We start from the raw sequence: 23,693 nt of genomic DNA on the forward strand, positions 1-23,693 counted from the left end.
AGTGAGTGTGAAACAAGCATACTAAGGAACAAAAGTTAGCTTTGTTTTGTAAGATTTGCTGTTTGTTTTGGTCAGGATTGCAGCATCTTTTTAAAGTAGTTCATCTGCTTAATTTAACACATGGGTATTTGGAATTGAATCTATTCCTAGAGGTCAGACATTGAGGATTTTTTGCATATGTCTTTAGTTAAATATTTGTTTGGTTCTACAGTTCAAACTATTTTTGTCTCTTTAATGAAAATGTTTGCATATAGTTACTATAAATCAAGGAAATGTGTGTGGCAAAAATCAAGCAGAGTGCTTATGAATGATTAGCAGAGAACTGAATACGTTATGAAAGGTCATAATAATCCCCCCAATCATTTTTTATATCAAAGTACACACTGATCACCACAAAGATGGAATAAAAAAAAGATGCTTTGCATTAAGAAGCAATTAAACACAAAGTTTTGGGCACATTTGCAATTCTGTCAGTGCTGAGCCTATGAATCATAGGATGTTACAGAGGTGAAAAAAGACTATCAAGACATTTCTATTTTATCACTATCATCCCAGTGAAACATCTTCCCACCAGGGACGCTGTTTGGAAAGACAGTGATTGAATTTCCTTTTCAAATAAGATACTTTCCAGGTCTAGTCCAACAATTCTATGTCAGAAATGGATCAGATCCTTCTGTGGCCATGTTAGAGAAGTGTGTGTTTTTGTTTTGCTTTTAATAAATAAACTCTTGATTTAAAACAGCACAGAGAGCATTATATAGCTACTTTTAACTTATTCCAACCTGAAATAAACCAAGCATTTGCTAGTTCACAGAGAAAATTCTTAAGTGTGTTTTGCTTCCATCTGCTGCTTTTCTTCTAGGTTAGATAACTGCTCTCTAACCTGTCAGGTATTCCAGCCAAACGAATTCCAGAAAATGCAAAAGAAGTCTGCCAGCTTCCTTGAACCTCAATCTTAAGCATCCTTTAGGCTTAAATAGCATGTTACTCAAATAACGGTGGATTTACTTTTTTAAAAGAAAATCACATTTTTGAGTAGTTTGATATACCATACAGGAAAAGGTCAAGGGATTCATATGTTTACATAAAATTATATCAATTACCTTAATTTTCCTGGAAAAAGATAAGGTAGTTACTAATTTTTTGTGGTAAATTATATGAAACATTGTAGTTGTTATAGAACCAGAGTCAGAAAAATAAAATGGGCCACAAGAAAAGAAGTACAATGCTTACATGTATCATACATTTTTGCTTACTTGTTGAAGAAGTTTAAGCAGTCATTTATTCAATAAATATCACCGCATGTCATGCAATGGTCTGGTCACTCAGACAGAGGAGTGAGAAGGGTACAAGGATTAAGACAATCTTAATGAAACAGCAAAAATATAAGGCAATAAGTAATTGAGAGAAACTAATGTAGTCAATAAGTACAGACAGATTCTGTCATTTATTGGGGAAATTAGGTACTTGAGCTGGCCCTTAAAGGACTTGGATGGTTGTAAAAAACACATTCTAGGCAAAGAGAAGTGTATAAACAAAGACATGGAGATTGTAGAAGCACAAACTGCTCAGGCCTGAGCTTAGTGGAGGTACTGAATTAATGAGAATAATGAGACAATTCTCAAAAGGTAGGTTAAGACCAGAATATAGAAAGCTTTGAATGCCAGAGTGAGTATCTGGTAGTTGACAGTATAGCCAATGACAATTCTCTGAAATTGTTTGAACTATAGGATAGAGTGGTGAAGTCATCACCCTATATGGGGGTAAGGAAGCACATTAGAAATTGTTACTCTAGTCCTGGTGAAAATATAAGAAGGACTGCAGTATTATTATATTGGGAGTGAAGAGCAACCCAGGCAAAACACTACCTGTGTATAGAAGAAAAAGTGCCAAGGATAGCTTCTACTTGGGTATCTGGGAAGATGGTATTAACATTTTTCAAGAAAAAGGAAATTGGGAGTGGGATATGGTTTGAGGAAATAAAATCAGGAATGCCACTGGCACAGTCCTATAGCAGCTGACATTTGAGAATAAAGAAATAGGCTCCCCTCAACTCCTTCTGAGTTTCCATTTCATTGAACATTCTTAAGCATACTTTCTTCTCTTGTTTCTCACGACTTTTCCTCCTGTTTCTCTGAATACCCCTTTTATTAGTCCTTTTTGCTAGCAGTTGCTTCTTTTCTCACAAGCCTTTAAAGCTGGGAGTTTCTCAGGGCTGCATCTTTTTTTCTCCATCTATACTCCCTTCTCAGGCACACTTACACTTTAAAATTTAAACACTGCCTAAATGTTGATGATTACAAAATGTATATTTCCATCCCATTCCTCTCCTCTGACCTATCTACTAGACACCAGTATTTAATTCTTTTATGGGCACGTGAAACAGTCCAAAATAGAATTCATAAACCTTCCCCTCCAACTTGATTCATCTCTAGGCTTTCCTATCTCATATCACAGAACCATGATCCATACAAGTTCTTCAGACCAGAAAGCTAACGTGGGATTCCTCCTAAACACACGAACACCTCCCTCCTTCTCACCTCTCCACAGAAAATCAACCCCACTCCTGTTCATTTTAACCTCATAACAAATTTCTCAAAGCCAACCATTTTCCCCATCTCTACTGATACTACAATATGAATAGTCAGCATTTATTTAGTTACTATGTATCTGACCCTTTGCTAATAATTTTTCATAAATTATTTCATTTGGAATCAGTAACTTATCTGAACAGAAAATTCAGAATTCAAACTCAGGGCTGTCTGACTCCATACACTGAGTTATCTCACCCATTACCTAACTTATCAAATCCTCTCCACTTCCTAGAAATTCTATAATATTCTCGTAGCATCTATCTATATCCATGACATCAATCACTGTTGATACTGCAGCCTGAAAAATGTAATTATGAAGAAAGTAAGAGATTTCTTTTAATTTCAGACAAAAACTATTAACCAGGTTATAAAATTAAAAGTTATATATGGATATGGTAGAATTATAAGCATAGAAGTTCCTTTCCTTCAATGTAATTCAGATAAACTGTTCTTTGTGTATCTGTGCAGAAAAATTTTAATATGTATAAAAAGAATATATGTAAATATAGTTCACACTATATAACTCTTCTGCATAATATTTACATACTTAATAGTAGTTCTTGGAGAAATTTTCTTATCAGTATGTATATACAAATATATTTTTATAAAGTACAGTATTCCACTGTTTAAATATAGTATTTTGCTTTATGTAACTAGTTAATGGATATATGGATTGTTTCTAAATTTTTGTTGTTCCAAACAAGGCTGCAATGAGCATCTTCATAAATGCAGTTAGCAAATTATTTGAGAATGTCTGTAAGCAAAAGCTATGGCAACAGAGCTGTTGAGTCCAAGAATGTGTGCATTTCAAAATGAGTTTTTTTTCAAAATGTTTTTTAAAAAGTTTGATAACATCCAATCTTAGAAGTAGTATGGGAAAACATATGTGGAAGCAACAGGGCAGAACTGAGTAAAATAAACTTCCTCCGTATGGCAGCCCCTGAGTATCCCTCAACCCACTTCTCTCATGTTGTCTCTCTGAGCCCTGAATTTGCGTGAGTGTGTGTGTATTTATTTCTAAGCAAGTTTGTTAGTTTTTTTATTTGTTTGTTAGTTTTAATTCTTACCCTATATGGACTCGTACATATTTTGTATATTGAAAATAAGGTTTTATATATATATATATATATATATATATTTTTTTTTTTTCTAATCTATTCTGCTGTTTGTGTTTTGTCTCCTCAGGTAGATCTTTTCTTTTTAAGTAGCTCAAAATATTTTTCCTTGGTCTATACACATCACTGAAACTGGATTACTTTTACCTGCACAGTTAAAGTATTTTGAAATTTAGAGAGACTTACAGTTGCTTTGGCACATTTTACAGATGTGGGGATTGAGGTTGGGGGGCCTAAGGAACTGCTCTTCTGCATTCAAGACCGATGCAGGTCGTGCACTCTGGCTGTGCAGATGCTGGGGTGTCACCCCGTCAACCTGCAGCAAAACCAGGGACCTGTTTGTGAAAAGATTTTCCCTTTCATTTACGTTTTGCATCCATATGATGCCTTTCTAACTAGCTGATCATTTGCATATTTGTTCTTGCATTGTATACACGTCTTTCTCTGGGTGTCCTGGTGATCTGGTTATGTCTATCTCTGGATATCCTCTGGTATTTGATGAACATATACTTTACTACATCTAAGTAAAAAACACTCAATGCTAAGACTACTGATTTTAGTTTTATAACAGTCATCAAATTTCATTATATTTTTATGTGAAACCATCCCCTTGTTCCCACCTACTGAAGTTCAATATCCCCAAAATGAGTTTTGGCACGCTCCATGCTCCATCCCCTATAAAGGACATCAAGAGTAATTTTTAACTCAATGACATTTATTTACTGAATTACTTCTAGGTATGGTTTAGAAGGTGAAATTATAGATGCCCTGGTATGCAGCATGAAAGCACTGATAGCATTATTTTAAGAGTCTAGTGATTTTTCAAGGATCTATTAAGAAGACAGTATTTTTAACCCCTGTGAATTAAAAAAAAATACTTCTCTCACTTTCCAATCCAAAGGATGTTAAACACATGTTCTTATATATGCATTTATAATTTAATTATACATATACATGCACATATATATACATTATATATATATACATACACACACCCACTTACATACGTATACATAGACACTACTTTAATCTCTCTAAATTATACATTTTCTTTAGATAGAAGACATATACATAAAGTATGTGTGCCTCATTCTTTTTAAGCTAATATATTTCTGCTATGTTCAATCGTATCAGCCAACTGCGTTTGACTACTTTGAGTAATCCGAACACTTTGGAAATTCAATATTTTTATATATCTGGGGCAACAGATACAACTCTCGAGAGATCTTAAAAATAAAAATGATAGCAATGCAAAAAATGTCCCATTCTCTGGCAGTGCAAAGAGACAGAGACAAAACAATTTGATAGCCAACAGTTTAGGGATTATTATGCATGGTTTAGAAGACAGCTATATTTTTTAGACAGAATGGTGAGTAGCAAGTTGGGTAAATGTTTGGTGGATGTATCTAAACGACATAATAGAAAGTTTTTCTTGAGAAAAACCATCTTACTTATCATTGAGTAATTTCTTCAGTATGAACAGCTTACTCAGAGATAAGTGAATTTTTAAAGTAGATTTTCCTATAATGCAAAATCTCTCTTCTTTAGGATATCTTCGGATAGGTTTCCTCAATGTCTGTATGTTTAAAACCAAGGCCACAATCTTTGATTTCTTTGATTTACTGACTGAGCCAACAATGATAGAACTCAGTATGATAGATTCATATTTGATTATGGGGTAGCTGCTCAAGTTTTCCTGTCTTATGAGATTATATATAACTATAAAAATGATGAGCAGTTATCTTTTCCAAATATCAACGGACTTGTAGATGTAATTAGAAAATAATTCTGAATAGAAATGCTAATCCATCCCAAGAACAGTTTTCTGAATTACAGATTACTTCTGTTTGGTTTCCATCTACAAATTTTCTCTAGTTAGAAAAAAATATTTACAAAGCTAGTCTTTGAAATTTAAATAATCTAATCTAAGCTTTCTTAAAGTGTGTTACACTAAACAACAAACTAGCTACATGTTCTGTAAAAGTGATCCTTGGTAAAAGGAAAAAAGAAAAGTGAAATACCATAGCCGCTCTTTGAGATTTGCAGTGTACAGAACAACATTTTCTATTTTTACATTCTAGTAGGATATTTAAGTTGGTTATTTACTATTACTGCTAATTATTTCTTTAAATTTGACTGGGAAATCCTTCTAACAAGTGATTGAGCTTCCCTCTACTAACCTGTAACAACCCACTCAGTTTAGTTGTATTAAAACCAGTGATCTATACATATCCTCATTTGGATTCTGGAACATCCTGCAAGTTTATTTTAATTGGGTTGGGGTATATGCAGCACTGGGTCAGTCCACATATGAAGGAATCCATAGTCCTAAGGTCCTAGCCTAGCCATCGGGTAACAAGAAATCCCTCCTTTGCAATTTTTGGATCTGGGTTTTTTTGTCCCTTTTCATTTAATGCAGAAACACTAGGCTGCAGAGACACATGATTAAAAATGTGGTATTATATAGTCATTTGTTTTAGGATATTCCTGATTGCTTTGGTCAAGTTTTGTTTCTTTAAATTTCCTTCAATGATTCCTGAGTTTTCCTTCAGTGAAAAGAAACATCTTCTGTGATTATTCATAATTTCCTACCAATGGTAATAAGTCACAATTATCACTGTCCATGTTAATTGGAGGGACAAACTTCTGTGTAGAAAACTGAAGGCAGATCATCAGACCAAGGACCCTATGAGATTTGGGAACAGCCTACTAACTTACCCAGAATTTTAAATTCACATGATCTGTCTCTCTAAGAATCTACCGTAACAAAGAGTAAGAAATAAAAGAATGTTTTTTTCAGGGTCATGTGAAATGGTACAAACCAAACCACTTGTATTGACTGCTGACCAATCTGGATAAAAGTAAAGCTCGAAATGACACGGTAATAAATCTTCTATTTGTCTTTCTACACTTCAGTATGTCAGTAAAGAACCTTTCATGACATTGTTGTTTCTCTGATCATGCACTTGCCTGTTACGAATTGTTTTAACTTAAGAATTATGCAATATGAGACCACTTTAAGGTTATAAATCTTGGTTACACAAAGCACACTTACAGAACTGGTAAAATTTACATGATAATTTAAAATTCTTTTGGAGCTTCTGTTAAAATATGAGAGTGCTAACTACTCAGGAAAAGGCATACTTATTTTCCCATAGTTATTACAGAGTCCTAGGACAATATAATACATCAGGTAGATTTCAATACCATCTGAAGTATGTGTATTAAGAAAATTATTTTTACTAGAAACAATCCAGATACATGCAGGTCTTTCATAGTTACAAAAGTAAATTATTAAGCAAGCAATATGGTTTATTTTGAGTTTTAGCCAAAACATTATTTTCAGAGAAAATGCAAAAAATTATTGTAAAATGCCATTTTGAGATCTGTAACTACCTGGAACTAGAAAATCTTCACTACAAGAATGATCTCAAAATAAGTAGAATTCCTATTAACTTAAATGCAAGTTTTATAGTTAGAAAACATATATTAGTTTGATACAATTCCCCTATTCATTAGAAAAATATACCTTAGTTTTTAGATTCCTCTTCTATTCAAATGAATATGTTGTAGTTTCCGTTTGCAGGATAAGTTAAAAATGACTCACAATACTGTAAGCTTTATATTTACTGCTTCTAAACAAAGTTATACCATACTACATGTATAATTAAATCATCCAGAATGATTTCTGCTTCCAGCATTATTTTGAATTATATAATTACAAAACTCATAATCTCTTACCCAAAAATCTATTAATCATGTCATAATTTGATACGTGGCCAAAGCTATTCATTTCCTAGAATTTTAAAGGACTAAATTAAGTTCAAATTATAGTGTATGAATGGAATCTAAGAATTAACCAAGGATTTTGTGTGGTTCCAAGGTGTTTTGTTTGTATTTAAAATTCACTTGAATAAGTATAAACCACTTGTTAATACAGCACAGAAAAGTTAACTCTATAAAAGCTTCATGAAGGACCAAATTCTGTGTAAAGATAAAACAACACTCCTTTATTTGCTCCTCTATTGGCATCCAATAACGAAAACAAGAAGTTGTAGAAGTTCACATAAAGGCAGAAAGGTCAAGTTCAGCCAGAAAATATATCGCATATCATTAAACATAAGAGGTTATGTTATTTTTCAAATCAGTGTTCTCTGCTTAGGACAGCTTAAATGAGTAAACACAGACTTATAATGCCAGGAAACAGATGGGTCATGTTTTGCTCTCCCAGGAAAGACCCTAAGGCCATATCTATATCAGAATGTGGCATATGGTTATTTCAATGGTTAACTCAAGCCAGAGCAAAGCAACCACATTGTTTTTGTCCTGTTTTTGCCAACTTTCTAGTCTCAATGAAATAAACACTAGCATTGTTTAATAAAGGCTGTATTATATCTACTTAGAAATCAGAGTTAACAATTATACGACGGGAGATTTTTCTCTTTGAGTATATCTATAATTTTCCCTGTCAAGCTGAGAGCAATTTTCCCACTGCTTACACAAAACCACCAAAACATAAATACTAGAAATCACACAGGCTGATACAAATGCAGTAAACAGTTTGAGGCATAAGCCATATTCTTAGTAAGCCTCCATTTAGCTAGTATTACCTTGGCTCAAGTGGTCAATGGCTTTTAGACAGTGTGAAAATCTGAGAATATACATATTTTAACTGATTCTCTAGTGATTCATCCATATTATTGAGGGAGGAGCAGAATTTCAGAGCTAGACCTTATGGATAGCCCACTGAATAATTCTGATTAAAGTCAACTCAGGGCTTAATTTTAAGTCCTTTAGGTTTACCAAGTGTTTAAAAATATCAGTAGAATTTGAATGAAACTGACAGATAAGTTGACTTCAGAGGAGCATAGAAATCAACCCACAATTGCACCCATCTTGTTGCTATTCTTATTCCAGGAACACAGCTGATAAGAGTAAGAGATTGATGTGTTTCCTCTGTCCATGAATACTTTAATCACTGAAACTTATTAATAATCACAGCACTATTCCTTTTCTCTGTAATTATTTTGGACTGGTCTTCATTTTAACATGAAAGTGATATCTTAGGAGTAAGACAGGAGGGGAGAAATCAATAAAGTTCACATGGAGCCACTGGCTTTAATTTGTGCATGCCATTAGAATCTGTTATGCTGAGAACTCAGTCATAAATGAAGAAGGAGAAAACAGCTTTAAGGAAAAGAACAGACATATTCATATAAAGAGAATAGAAAATGCAACATAACTGGATCTTCTACATAAGCAAACAAACAAACACACCAACAAACAAAAGTTAAAAGTCATGGAGTAAGACTGGTTCAAGATGGCAGAGTAGAAGGACATGCGCTCAATTCCTCTTGCAAGAGAACTGGAATCACAATTAACTGCTGAACAATCATCAACAGGAAGACACTGGAACTCACCAAAAAGATACCCCACATCCAAAGACACAGGATAAGCCCAATGAGATGGTAGGAGGGGTGCAATCACTATAAAATCAAATCCCATAACCGTTGGGTGGGTGACTCACAAACTGGAGAACAATTATACCACAGAAGTCCACCACTGGAGTGAAGGTTCTGAGCCCCCCATCAGGCTTTCAAACCTGGGTGTCCGGCAACAGGAGAAGAAATTCCCAGAGAATCAGACTTTGAAAGCTAGCGGAATTTGACTGCAGGACTTTGACAGGATGGGGAAAACAGAGACTACACTCTTGGAGGGCACACACAAAGTAGTGTTCATATCAGTACCCAGGGAGAAGGAGCAGTGACCCATAGGGGACTGAACCAGATCTATCTACCTGCTAGTGTTGGAGGGTCTCCGGCAGAGGCAGGGGTTGGCTGTGGCTCACTGCGGGGACAAGGACACTGGCAGCAGAAGCTCTGGGAAGTACTCCTTGGCATGAGCCCTCCCAGAGTCTGCCATTAGTCCCACCAAAGAGCCTGTAGCCTCCAGTGCTGGGTCACCTCAGGCCAAACAACCAACAAGGAGGGAACCCAGCCCCACCCATCAGCAGACAAGCGGATTAAAGTTTTACTGATATCTGCCCACCAGAGCAACACCTAGCTCTACCCACCACCAGTCCATCCCATCAGGAAGCTTGCACAAACCTCTGAGATACCCTCATCCACTAGACGGCAGACAGCAGAAGCAAGAATAACTACAATCTTGCAGCCTGTGGAACGAAAACCACATTCACAGAAAGACAGATAAAATGAAAAGGCAGAGGACTCTGTACCAGATGAAGGAAGAAGATAAAACCCCAGAAAAACAATGAAATGAAGTGGAGATAGGCAACCTTCGAGAAAAAGAATTCAGAATAATGATACTGAAGATGATCCAGGACCTCGGAAAAGGAACGGAGGCAAAGATCAAAAAGATGCAAGAAATGTTTAACAAAGACCTAGAAGAATTAAAGAAAAAACATTTAGAAGAATTAAAGAACAAACGAACAGAGATGAACGACACAATAACTGAAATGAAAAATACACCAGAAGCAATCAATAGCAGAATAACTGAGGCAGAAGAATGGATAAGTGACCTGGAAGACAGAATGGTGGAATTCACTGCCACAGAACAGAATAAAGAAAAAAGAAAGAAAAGAAATGAAGACAGCCTAAGAGACCTCTCGGACAACATTAAACATACCAACATTCGCATTATAGGGGTCTGAGAAGGAGAAGAAAGAGAGAAAGGACCCGAGAAAATATTTGAAGAGATTATCACTGAAAACTTCCCTAACATGGGAAAGGAAATAGCCACTCAAGCCCAGGAAGTGCAGAGAGTCCCATACAGGATAAAACCAAGGAGAAACATGCCAAGACACATAGTAATCAAACTGACAAAAATTAAAGACAAAGAAAAATTATTAAAAGCAACATGGGAAAAATGACAAATAACATACAAGGGAACTTCCATAAGGTTAACAGCTGATTTCTCAGCAGAAACTCTACAAGCCAGAAGGGAGTGGCATGATATATTTAAAGTGATGAAAATGAAGAATGTACAACCAAGATTACTCTACCCAGCAAGGATCTCATTCAGATTCGATGGAGAAATCAAAAGCTTTACAGACAAGCAAAAGCTAAGAGATTACAGCAGCACCAAACCAGCTCTACAAAAAATGTTAAAGGAACTTCTCTAAGTGGAAAACACAAGAGAAGAAAAGGACCTACAAGAACAAACCCAAAACAATTATGAAAATTGTATTAGGAATACATATATCGATAATTATGTTAAACGCTCCAACCAAAAGACACAGGCTCACTGAATGGATACAAAAATAAGACCGTATATATGCTGCGTACAAGAGAACCACTTCAGACCTAGGGACACGTACAGACTTAAAGTGAGGGGATGGAAAAAGATATTCCGTGCAAATAGAGATCAAAAGAAAGCTGGAGTAGCAATCCTCATGTCAGATAAAATAAACTATAAAATAAAGAATGTTACAAGAGACAAGGAAGGAGAGTACATAATGATCAAGGGATCAATCCAAGAAGGAGATATAATAATTATAAATATATATGCACCCAACATAGGAGCACCACAATACATAAGGCAAATGCTAACAGCTATAAAAGAGGAAAACGGCAGTAACACTATAATAGGGTGGGGGACTTTAACACTTCACTTACACCAATGGAGGGCAGGGAGAGGGCTGGCAGCGTGAACACAGCCTGAAGGGGTTACTGCACCACGCCTAGCCGGGAGGGAGTCCAGGGAAAAGTCTGGACCTGTCGAAAAGGCAAAAGACTTTTTCTTCCCTCTTTGTTTCCTGGTGCATGAGGAGAGGGGATTAAGAGCACTGCCTAAAGGAGCTCCAGAGAAGGGCGTGAGCCGCAGCTAACAGCGCGGACCCCAGAGACGGGCATGAGATGCTAAGGCTGCTACTGCCGCCACCAAGAAGCCTGTGTGCGAGCACAGGTCACTCTCCACACCTCCCTTCCAGGGAGCCTGTACAGCCCGCCACTGCCAGGGTCCCGGGATCCAGGGACAACTTCCCCGGGAGAACGCACGGTGCCCCTCAGGCTGGTGCAATGTCATGCTGGCCTCTGCTGCCGCAGGCTCGCCCCGCAACGTGCCCCTCCCTCCCCCTGGCCTGAGTGAGCCAGAGCCCCTGAATCAGCGGCTTCTTTAACCCCGTCATGTCTGAGGGAAGAACAGACGCCCTCTGGCGACCTACATGCAGAGGCGGGGCCAAATCCAAAGCTGAGATCCTGGAGCTGTGCAAAAAAGAAGAGAAAGGGAAATCTCTCCCAGCAGCCTCAGGGGCAGTGGATTAAATCTCCACAATCAACTTGATGTACACTGCATCAGTGGAATACCTAAATAGACAACAAATCATCCCAAATTGAGGAGGTGGACTTTGAGAGCAAGATTTATTATTTTTTCCCCTTTTCCTCTTTTTGTGAGTGTATATGTGTATGCTTCTGTGTGAGATTTTGTCTATATAGCTTTGCTTTCACCATTTGTCCTAGGGTTCTATCCATTCATTAAAAATTTTTTTTTAATTAAAAAAATTTTTTTCCTTAATAATTATTTTTTATATTAATAACTTTATATTATTTTATCTTTATTTTATTTTCTTTTATCCTCTTTCTTTCTTTCTTTCTAGTTTTTCTCCCTTTTATTCTGAGCCGTGTGGATGAAAGGCTCTTGGTGCTGCAGCCAGGAGTCAGTGCTGTGCCCCTGGGGTGGGAGAGCCAACTTCAGGACACTGGTCCACAAGAAACCTCCCAGCTCCATGTAATATCAAATGGCGAAAATCTCCCAGAGATCTCCATCTCAACACCAATACCCAGCTTCACTCAACGACCAGCAAGCTACAGTGCTGGACACCCTATGCCAAACAACTAGCAAGACAGGAACACAATCCCACCCATTAGCAGAGAGGCTGCCTAAAATCATGATAAGTATGCAGAAACCCCAAAACACACCACCAGACGTGGACCTGCCCACCAGAAAGATAAGATCCAGCCTCATCCACCAGAACACAGGCACTACTCCCCTCCACCAGGAAGCCTACACAACCCACTAAACCAACCTCAGCCACTGGGACACACACCAAAAACAACAAGAATTACGAACCTGCAGCCTGCAAAAAGGAGACCACAAGCACAGTAAGATAAGCAAAATGAGAAGACAGAAAAACACACAGCAGATGAAAGAGCAAGATAAAAACCCACCAGACCTAAGAAATGAGGAGGAAATAGGCAGTCTACCTGAAAAAGAATTCAGAATAATGATAGTAAAGATGATTTAAAATCTTGGAAATAGAATAGAGAAAATGCAAGAAACATTTAACAAGGACCTAGAAGAACTAAAAATGAAACAAGCAATGATGAATAACACAATAAATGAAATTATAAATACTCTAGATGGGATCAATAGCAGAATAACTGAGGCAGAAGAAAGGATAAGTGACCTGGAAGATAAAATAGTGGAAATAACTATTGCAGAGCAGAATAGAGAAAAAAGAATGAAAAGAACTGTGGACAGTCTCAGAGACTTCTGGGACAACATTAAACACACCAACGTTCGAATTATAGGGGTTCCAGAAGAAGAAGAGAAAAAGAAAGGTACTGAGAAAATATTTGAAGAGATTACAGTTGAAAACTTCCCTAATAAGGGAAAGGAAATAGTTAATCAAGTCCAGGAAGCACAGAGAGTCCCATACAGGATAAATCCAAGGAGAAACATGCCAAGACACATATGAATCAAACTGTCAAAAGTTAAATACAAAGAGAACATATTAAAAGCAGCAAGGGAAAAACAACAAATAACACACAAGGGAATCCCCATAAGGTTAACAGCTGATCTCTCAGCAGAAACTCTGCAAGCCAGAAGGGACTGGCAGGACATATTTAAAGTGATGAAGGAGAAAAACCTACAACCAAGATTACTGTACCCAGCAAGGATCTCATTCAGATTTGATGGAGAATTAAAACCTTTACAGACAAGCAAAAGCTGAGAGAGTTCAGCACCACCAAACCAGCTTTACAACAAATGCTAAAGGATCTTCTCTAGGCAAGAAACACAACAGAAGGAAAAGACCTACAATAACAAACCCCAAATAATTAAGAAAATGGGATTAGGAACATACATATCGATAATTACCTTAAATGTAAATGGATTAAATGCTCCCACCAAAATACACAGACTGGCTGAATGGATACAAAAACAAGACCCATATGTATGCTGTCTACAAGAGACCCACTTCAGACCTAGAGACACATACAGACTGAAAGTGAGGGGATGGAAAAAGATATTCCATGCATATGGAAACCAAAAGAAAGCTGGAGTAGCAATTCTCATATCAGACAAAATAGACTTTAAAATAAAGACTATTAGAAGAGACAAAGAAGGACACTACATAAAGATCAAGGGATCGATCCAAGAAGAAGATATAATAATTGTAAATATTTATGCAACCAACATAGGAGCACCTCAATACATAAGGCAAATACTAACAGCCAAAACACGGGAAATTGACAGTAACACATTCATAGTAGGGGACTTTAAGACCCCTCTTTCACAAATGGACAGATCATCCAAAATGAAAATAAATAAGGACACACAAGCTTTAAATGATACATTAAACAAGATGGACTTAATTGATATTTATAGGACATTTCATCCAAAAACAACAGTATACACATTTTGCTAAAGTGCTCATGGAGCATCCTGCAGGATAGATCATATTTTGGGTCACAAATCAAGCCTTGGTAAATTTAAGAAAATTGAAATTGTATCAAGTATCTTTTTCGACTACAATGTTATGAGGCTAGATACCAATTACAGGAAAAGATCTGTAACAAAAACAAACACATGGAGGTTAAACAATACACTATAAATAACGAAGTGATCACTGAAGAAATCAAAGAGGAAATCAAAAAATACCTAGAAACAAATGACAATGGAGACACGACGACCCAAAACCTATGGGATGCAGCAAAAGCAGTTCTAAGAGGGAAGTTTATAGCAATACAATCTCACCTTAAGAAACAGGAAGCATCTCGAATAAACAACCTACCCTTGCATCTAAAGCAATTAGAGAAAGTAGAACAAAAAAACCCCAAAGATAGCAGAAGGAAAGAAATCATAAAGACCAGATCAGAAATAAATGAAAAAGAAATAAAGGTAACGATAGCAAAAATCAATAAAACTAAAAGCTGGTTCTTTGAGAAGATAAACAAAATTGATAAACCATTAGCCAGACTCATCAGGAAAAAAAGGGAGAAGACTCAAAACAATAGAATTAGAAATGAAAAAGGAGAAGTAACAACTGACACTGCAGAAATACAAAAGATCATGAGAGATTACTACAAGTAAGTCTATGCCAATAAAATGGACAACCTGGAAGAAATGGACAAATTCTTAGAAATGCACAACCTGCCAAGACTGAATCAGGAAGAAACAGAAAATATGAACACACCAATGACAAGCACTTAAATTGAAACTGTGATAAAAAATCTTCCAACAAACAAAAGCCCAGGACCAGATGGCTTCACAGGCAAATTCTACCAAACATTTAGAGAAGAGCTAACACCTATCCTTCTCAAACTCTTCCAAAATATAGCAGAGGGAGGAACACTCCCAAACTCATTCTACCAGGCCAACATCACCGATAGCTAAACCAGACAAGGATGTCACAAAGAAAGAAAACTACAGGCCAATATCACTGATGAACATAGATGCAAAAATCCTCAACAAAATACTAGCAAACAGAATCCAACAGCACATTAAAAGGAACACACACCGTGATCAAGTAGGGTTTATCCCAGGAATGCAAGGATTCTTAAATATATGCAAATCAATCAATGTGATACACCATATTAAAAAACTGAAGGAGAAAAACCATATGGTCATCTCAATAGATGCAGAGAAAGCCTTCGACAAAATTCAACACCCATTTATGATAAAAACCCTGCAGAAAGTAGGCATAGAGGGAACTTTCCTCAACATAATAAAGGCCATATATGACAAACCCACAGCCAACATCGTCCTCAAAGGTGAAAAACTGAAAGCATTTCCACTAAGATCAGGAAAAAGACAAGGTTTCCCACTCTCACCACTCTTATTCAACATAGTTTTGGAAGTTTTAGCCACAGCCATCAGAGAAGAAAAACAAATAAAAGTAATCCAAATTGGAAAAGGAGAAGTAAGCTGTCACTGCAGATGACATGGTACTATACATAGAGAATTAAAGATGCTACCAGAAAACTACTAGATCTAATCAATGAATTTGGTAAAGTAGCAGGATACAAAATTAATGCACAGAAATCTCTGGCATTCCTATACACTAATGATGAAAAATCTGAAAGTGAAATCAAGAAAACACTCCCATTTACCATTGCAACAAAAAGAATAAAATATCTAGGAATAAACCTACCTAAGAAGACAGAAGACCTGTATGCAGAAAATTATAAGACACTGATGAAAGAAATTAAAGATGATACAAATAGATGGAGAGATATACCATGTTCTTGGATTGGAAGAATCAATATTGTGAACATGACTCTACTACCCAAAGTAATCTACAGATTCAATGCAATCTCTATCAAACTACCACTGGCATTTTTCACAGAACTAGAACAAAAAATTTCACAATTTGTATGGGAACACAAAAGACTCCGAATAGCAAAGCAATCTTGAGAACGAAAAACAGAGCTGGAAGAATCAGGCTGCTTGAGTTCAGACTGTACTACAAAGCTACCGTAATCAAGACAGTATGGTACTGGCACAAAAATAGAAATATAGATTAATGGAACAGGATAGAAAGCCCAGAGATAATCCCTCACACATATGGTTACCTTATTTTTGATAAAGGAGGTAAGAATATACAGCAGAGAAAGGACAGCCTCTTCAATAAGTGGTGCTGGGAAAACTGGACAGCTACATGTAAAAGTATGAGATTAGAACACTCCCTAACACCATACACAAAAATAAGCTCAACATGGATTAAAGATGTAAGTGTAAGGCCAGAAATTAGCAAACTCTTAGAGGAAAACATAGGCAGAACACTCTATGACATAAATCACAGCAAGATCCTTTTGGACTCACCTCCTAGAGAAATGGAAATAAAACCAAAAATAAACAAATGGGACCTAATGAAACTTCAAAGATTTTGCACAGCAAAAGAAATCATAAAGAAGACCAAAAGACAACCCTCAGAATGGGACAAAATATTTGCAAATGAAGCAACTGACCAAGGATTAATCTGCAAAATTTACAAGCAGCTCATGCAGCTCAATAACAAAAAAACAAACAACCTAATCCAAAAATGGGCAGAAGACCTAAGTAGACATTTCTCCAAAGAAGATATACAGAGTGCCAACAATAACATGAAAGAATGCTCAACATCATTAATCATTAGAGAAATGTAAACCAAAACTACAATGAGATATCGTCTTACACCGGTCAGAATGTCCGTCATCTAAAAATCTAGAAACAATAAATGCTGGAGAGGGTGTGGAGAAAAGGGAACACTCTTGCACTGTTGGTGGGAATGTGAATTGGTACAGCCACTATGGAGAACAGTATGGAGGTTCCTTAAAAAAACTACAAATAGAACTACCATATGACCCAGCAATCCCACTACTGGGCACATACCCTGAGAAAACCATAATTCAGAAAGAGTCATGTACCAAAATGTTCATCGCAGCTCTATTTACAATAGCCAATAGATGGAAGCAACCTAAGTGTCCATCATCGGATGAATGGATAAAGAAGATGTGGCACATATATACAATGGAATATTACTCAGCCATAAAAAGAAACGAAATTGAGTTATTTGTAGTGAGGTGGATGGACCTAGAGTCTGTCATACAGATTGAAGTAAGTCAGAAAGAGAAAGACAAATACCGTATGCTAACACATATATATGGAATCTAAGAAAAAAAAATGTCATGAGGAACCTAGGGGTAAGACAGGAATAAAGTCACAGACCTACTAGAGAATGGACTTGAGGATATGGGGAGGGGGAAGGGTAAGCTGTGACAAAGTGAGAGAGTGGCATGGACATATATTCACTACCAAACCTAAAACAGATAGCTACTGGGAAGCAGCTGCATAGCACAGGGAGATCAACTCGGTTCTTTGTGACCACCTAGAGGGGTGGGATAGGGAGGGTGGGAGGGAGGGAGATGCAAGAGGGAAGAGATATGGGAACATATGTATATGTATAACTGATTCACTTTGTTATAAAGCAGAAACTAACACACCATTGTAAAGCAAGTATACTGCAATAAAGATGTAAAAAAAATAGTAATTAAAATAAAATAAAAAGAAACAAACCAAAAAAAAAACCAAACCATACAACCCAATCACAAAATGGGCAGAAGACCTAAATAGACATTTCTCCAAAGAAGACATACAGATGGCCAAGAGGCATACGAAAAGCTGCTCAACTTCAGTAATTATTAGAAATATGCAAATAAAAACTACAATGAGGTATCACCTTACACCAGTTAGAATGGGCATTATCAGAAAATCTACAAGCAACAAATGCTGGAGAGAGTGTGGCGAAAAGGGAACCCTCTTACACTGTTGGTGGTAATGTACACTGATACAGCCACTATGTAGAACAGTACGGTGGTTCCTTAAAAGACTAAAAATGTAATTACTATATGACCCAGCAATCCCACTACTGGGCATATACCCAGAGAAAACCATAATTCAAAAAGACACATGCACCCCAGTGTTCACTGCAGCACTATTTATAATAGTCAGGTCATGGAAGCAACCTAATGCCCATCGACAGCTGAATGGATAAAGATGTAGTACATATATACAATGCAATATTACTCAGCCATAAAAAGGAACAATATTGGATCTTTTGTAGAGACATGGATGGACCTAGAGACTGTCATACAGACTGAAATAAGTCAGAAAGAGAAAAACAAATATCATATATTAACGCATGTATGTGGAATCTAGAAAAATGGTACAGATGAACCAGCTTGCAAGGCAGAAATAGAGACACAGATGTAGAGAACAAACATATGGCACCAAGGGGGGAAAGTGGGTTGGGAGGGTTGGTGGTGTTGGGATGAATTGGGAGATTGGGATTGACATATATACACTAATGTTTATAAAACAGATAACTAATAAGAACCTGCTGTATAAAAAAATAAATTAAAAAAAATTTTAATAAAAAGTTATGAAGTAAAAAAGAATATTTATTAGAGCTATCCATTACTTTCCTTACTCACAAAGGCTGTTCTAGCTACGTAGCAATGTATTGATAGTAACATAACAAAACCAATTCAAAGTAATTCAATACAACCTATTTAAAAATTACATACATGTAATTTGTGGTAAAATTGAAAAAAATTTTTTAGGCTTAGCACAGAAAACCAAAATCAATGTTTTCTATGATCTCCCCAGTTAATTTTGATTTTCCTTAACATTTGATGAGAGGCCACAAAATAGGCACATTTATTAATCAATTATAATAGTATTTGTCATGCAAATAGGATTTGCTAGCCTTATTTCCATATGCAGCAATGTTGGACAGCTTAGAGTTCTGGGTCATAAATTACAATAAAACCTGGATCTTCTGTTTTTTGCAATGACAAATTTTGTTTCTTATAGTTAACTAGGAGTTAACAACATTTATCACTTAGAATATTTCTAATAATTAATAAAGTTGGAAAAATATTGCATATCTATTCTAGTAGTTTTAACTTTTCTTAGAGCAGAATTATTTCATTTAAGGAAAACATCTAGAATTTCATTAGCCAAGATGAACAAATGCAGAGTATCTACAACTGATAGGGAGCAACAGATGATCCTCCTCACACCCTTCCAAGGAGTACTTTCATTTCCTCAACCTAGTTTAAACCTTCAGTGTTAAATGAAGTAACAATATAAAAATAGCTTGAAAACAATGGTGTTGTCTGTTCTCCTTATTTCACTCTTATGGAAACAAAGACACAGAGGTATCTAATGAGGGAGTCCTAACCATCCCCCATGTTTCTTAACTTCCAAGCCATGCCCTTCTCTATCACACTACAGTACTCTATTTTCCTCTTGTAGAATTGGGAAACATAAACCCTGAACATGAAAGAAATTATTTATGGTTAGTTTGGAATTCTCTTCTGTCTAAAAGTTGTTTACTCTGAAGTGTGAGATTTCCCTATATGGTTCACCACCTAAAAGCTGCATGGATTGGGCTGAGTATTTCCTAATTCTGTAATCAGGGATTGATTTACATTGTTGACAAATGCATCCTTTAGAATTCCAACGTAAACTTTAAATGTTCGAAGTTGTGGAAAGAGTATAGTGCACTGAGAACTCAGATACGATGTTAATACACAAACTTTGTTGGAGAGGAAAGGCATGAATAATCATAAGAAAATAGATTTTAAATGTCATGAATTTCTCGTTGGGCAATAACGAGGAGGCTGGCTAACCACAGTGTACTGTACAATGAAAACATTTCTTCCAGAATGTCCTTTAGGGTTATTTATGAATAGCTACCACTCTCCCATCCATGCTCTGGCAGCCACCATTTTTCTTCCAGTATTTTACACATTTTATCTTACTTATTCCTTAAAACAGTTTCATTGAGATTATGACCAAAGACAGACAGGCAGGCTTTGAACCTGGGTATTTAATACTCTACCTCCATGATCTCTATTCTCTATGCCTCCTAAACTTCAAACTGTGTGGCTATTGTACCCAGGACAATGCTGACATTAGTGAAACTCAATACTGAGAATGTACAGAATGATTCTCACCTTAGACCAGTCACCCATTCGCCACACATAGCATTTGGAGTAATCCTCACAGTCCTCAGCCTCCCTGGGTCTGGTGGAGAGGACGCATTTCTTTCTGGGGTTAGTACACCTCACAGTCCGATGACGTACACCTTTGCCACACTTCACTGAACACTGGAAGATAACAGCAGAGAAGTGTGGATAAAGCTGGTGATTAAGAGATACAGACTGATGATCAAATTACATTAGGAATTGGTTCTCATCATCTCTCACAAGCCTATCTCCCACATAAAGGCCAGAATAAAGGAGAAAGAGAACACCAGGCTACAGCCCAGCATCAGAGGCCAGGTGGAGCTTCGGCACAGTGCTAAGGGTGAATGGGTTTCAGGAACACAGGACCATTACTACAGACAGTCCTGTAACACAGGGATTGTTTATGAAAGACAAATAATAAACAACTATCAAAATGTAAAACGCTAAACCTAACTGACATCAATTTTTTGCATATAATTATATAAGGAAATTCATTTTATTTTTGCTAAGATTTAATTTGTTTTAGCCTTAAGTGTTTGTGAAAAATGACAATTTCTAAGAGAATATCATTTCTCAAAACTTTTCTTAAAGCTAAAACAGAGAAAACATAGCAAAATCAAAAGTTTCTTTACACAATTATACACCCCTAGAAATAATCATTCTCAATGGCTATATGGATTGAAAATATAATTCAGTTCAAAATAAGTTTAGTTCATTTCATGAATAATTGATGCTTGACTGACAGTGTGACATAACAGGTATGAAGCATGTAAGATGTAACTGACCATATCGTTTACGTTTATGCTCCCCATTATGGAATAGGTATAAAGCTTCCCAGTTTTACAAAGTTATGTATCACTGATTATATGGACACAGGAACCAAAATGGTATTGGGTGGGAGAAGGGAGAGGGAGGGGGGGATGAGAGATATAGCAAAACTTGACAACCTAATTTATATCTGTGTCTAAAAAAGGTCCAAAGAAAGAGCTGAAGGTATACACTTAGCAAGAATGTAGTAGAGGAATAAACATGCAGATTCCAGTAGTTGTCTTCCTGAAAACTTAAGCATAGAACTCCTGAAGTCTTAAAACAATAAAATTTGCACAAATGCGTCATTGTCTCATAATTTATGGTTTGCATTTGAATATCCTGAGCTTTAAGGTGGACTACATGTGTGATTTGGCATTTTAAGATTTACATTTTTATTTTTTGCAATCAAAACTAACCTTGATCCATAAACTCATTTTTTATATTAAATCAAGACAAAAGAGACATTTAAAAAATTGGTACATTGCATTGACCTATTACTTCTCCTACCTGGTGCCAAAAATCTGTATGGTAGGATATTTCTGACCTATTTCCTCCTGAAGAGTTTGCAGAAATGCTAGTTAGGCTGAAGGAAGGGTATTTCTGTTTCTCTGATGTTCACATGAGTCTTTTCTCCAGATTGTACTTATCCATTTTCATGTAAAATTGGACAATCCATTCATTCTCAAAAGTACTCATTACAAATGAGGAAGAATCTATGCCACAGTGAGATATAGCTTAGAAAAGTAAGACAAGAGAAAGTCACACTATTTGCTAGCGTGCTTTTTTGGGGGGGGGGGATTGGGTGAATTGAAGAATATTCCCAAACCTTATTATCTAAGCTACTTTATCCTCAATTTTCAAAAGAATGGCTATTTATTGCAGCCTAGCATTTCCTATTTGTCATTTTTACATCTTAGCTAATATGCTGAAATTAAGCATATTTTGCTCTGGGTGTGTGTGCACATGTGTCTTTGTGTATACATAGGCGTATACAACTGTGAGGGTGTGTATGTGTGTGTGTGTGTGTGCATGCACCCACATGCTCACCTAAAATGCTCCAGAGCAGCCAGTAAATATAAGTAATGACTGGTGTTATCATAAGAAGATATGTATCATGATAACAGAAAATAAGCATATAGTTTGGCATGGAACAAAGCTGCATGCTACATACTACAAGCTAGTGGGTGTATGGTGCAGTGAGCCTGGCAGCATTGGGTTCAAAACTAGCTCCAACACTAAGCAGGACTTTGGGTAAACTATTTAATTTCTCTGAGCTGTAGTATTTCACAAGGGTGAAACTTAACTTTTTTGCATTGCTGATTAAATATCAACAAGATACTAAATATGAAGTAAGAACAGAATCCCTGCTCACAGGAAATGACTGTTAAATGTTAATGTCCTTTCTTCTCCTTTCTCTTCTAATGCTCAGGAATATGAGTCAAATGTGTATTTTCTTTTTTTTTTTAACATCTTTATTGGAGTATAATTGCTATACAATGGTGTGTTAGTTTCTTCTGTATAACAAAGTGAATCACCTATACATATACATATATCCCCATATCTCCTCCCTCTTGCATCTCCCTCCCACCCTCCCTATCCCACCTGTCTAGATGGTCACAAAGCACAGAGCTGAACTCCCTGTGCTATGTGGCTGCTTCCCACTAGCTATCTATTTTACATTTGGTAGTGTATATAAGTCCATGCCACTCTCTCCAAATGTGTATTTTCATATGTGTCCACTAAAGAGTATACTCACGGTAAAGAAATAAAAAAGCTGGATTCTAAAATGTATATAATATATGCTCTTGATTACGTTACAATAGTCACAGAACAAAGAATAAATCTTTTTTTTCCTACTTTCAAAATTATTTATAATGGATGTTTTCCTTTTATTACCAGAAAAACTAATAAATGGTGCTAAAACTGCCATGCAGAGAGACTCTGAACATGATAAAACATGACCTTATATAGGCTAAGAGTAAGAAAATCAGAGGGAAATGGAGAAGCATCAGGGTGGGTACTGCACCTCGGACCACACGCCCGCCTCCCACACGGTCATGCAGTCCTGGCCCTCGCAGCGCTGGGTGGAGGCCGGCTTGGGCCCAGCGCAGTCCCTCTCCTGGGCTCTCATCAGGGTTCCATTGCTCAGCTGCTGGGTACAGGCCACTTGTCTGCTCTGCATCCCTTTACCACAAGTTCGTGAACATGGGGTCCATTCTGTCATCATCCATCTAAAAGTAAAGCAAGAGTCACTGAGAAAAGTTAAAAGATATCTCCTTGCTACATATTTTGACACGGCTAGAATTAGCAGAATGTTTACACAATAGATTTATACCTTTTTTTTTTTTTTTAACTAATATTTGAGTTTTCCCTAAGACACCCAGGCTTCCTATTGCTTCTCCACACTTCTCATCTCAGGG

The 23,693-nt window shown here is 36.6% G+C and overlaps 1 protein-coding gene across 1 annotated transcript in view; it reads right to left on the reverse strand.

Annotated features, from left to right (window-relative positions):
* The window catches only part of ADAMTS19 (ADAM metallopeptidase with thrombospondin type 1 motif 19), a gene marked incomplete at both ends in the record, with an annotated part of 288,810 nt that overhangs the window by 11,745 nt on the left and 253,372 nt on the right, over positions 1-23,693 (reverse strand). Inside the window, 2 exons of the mRNA XM_079701794.1 lie at positions 20,452-20,604; positions 23,300-23,504. Of these exons, the coding sequence (XP_079557920.1) occupies positions 20,452-20,604; positions 23,300-23,504 (358 nt within the window). The remainder of the gene's footprint in view (positions 1-20,451; positions 20,605-23,299; positions 23,505-23,693) is intronic.

This window comes from Hyperoodon ampullatus (assembly GCF_949752795.1).
Source record: "Hyperoodon ampullatus genome assembly, chromosome: 4".
Lineage (NCBI taxonomy): Eukaryota > Metazoa > Chordata > Mammalia > Artiodactyla > Ziphiidae > Hyperoodon > Hyperoodon ampullatus.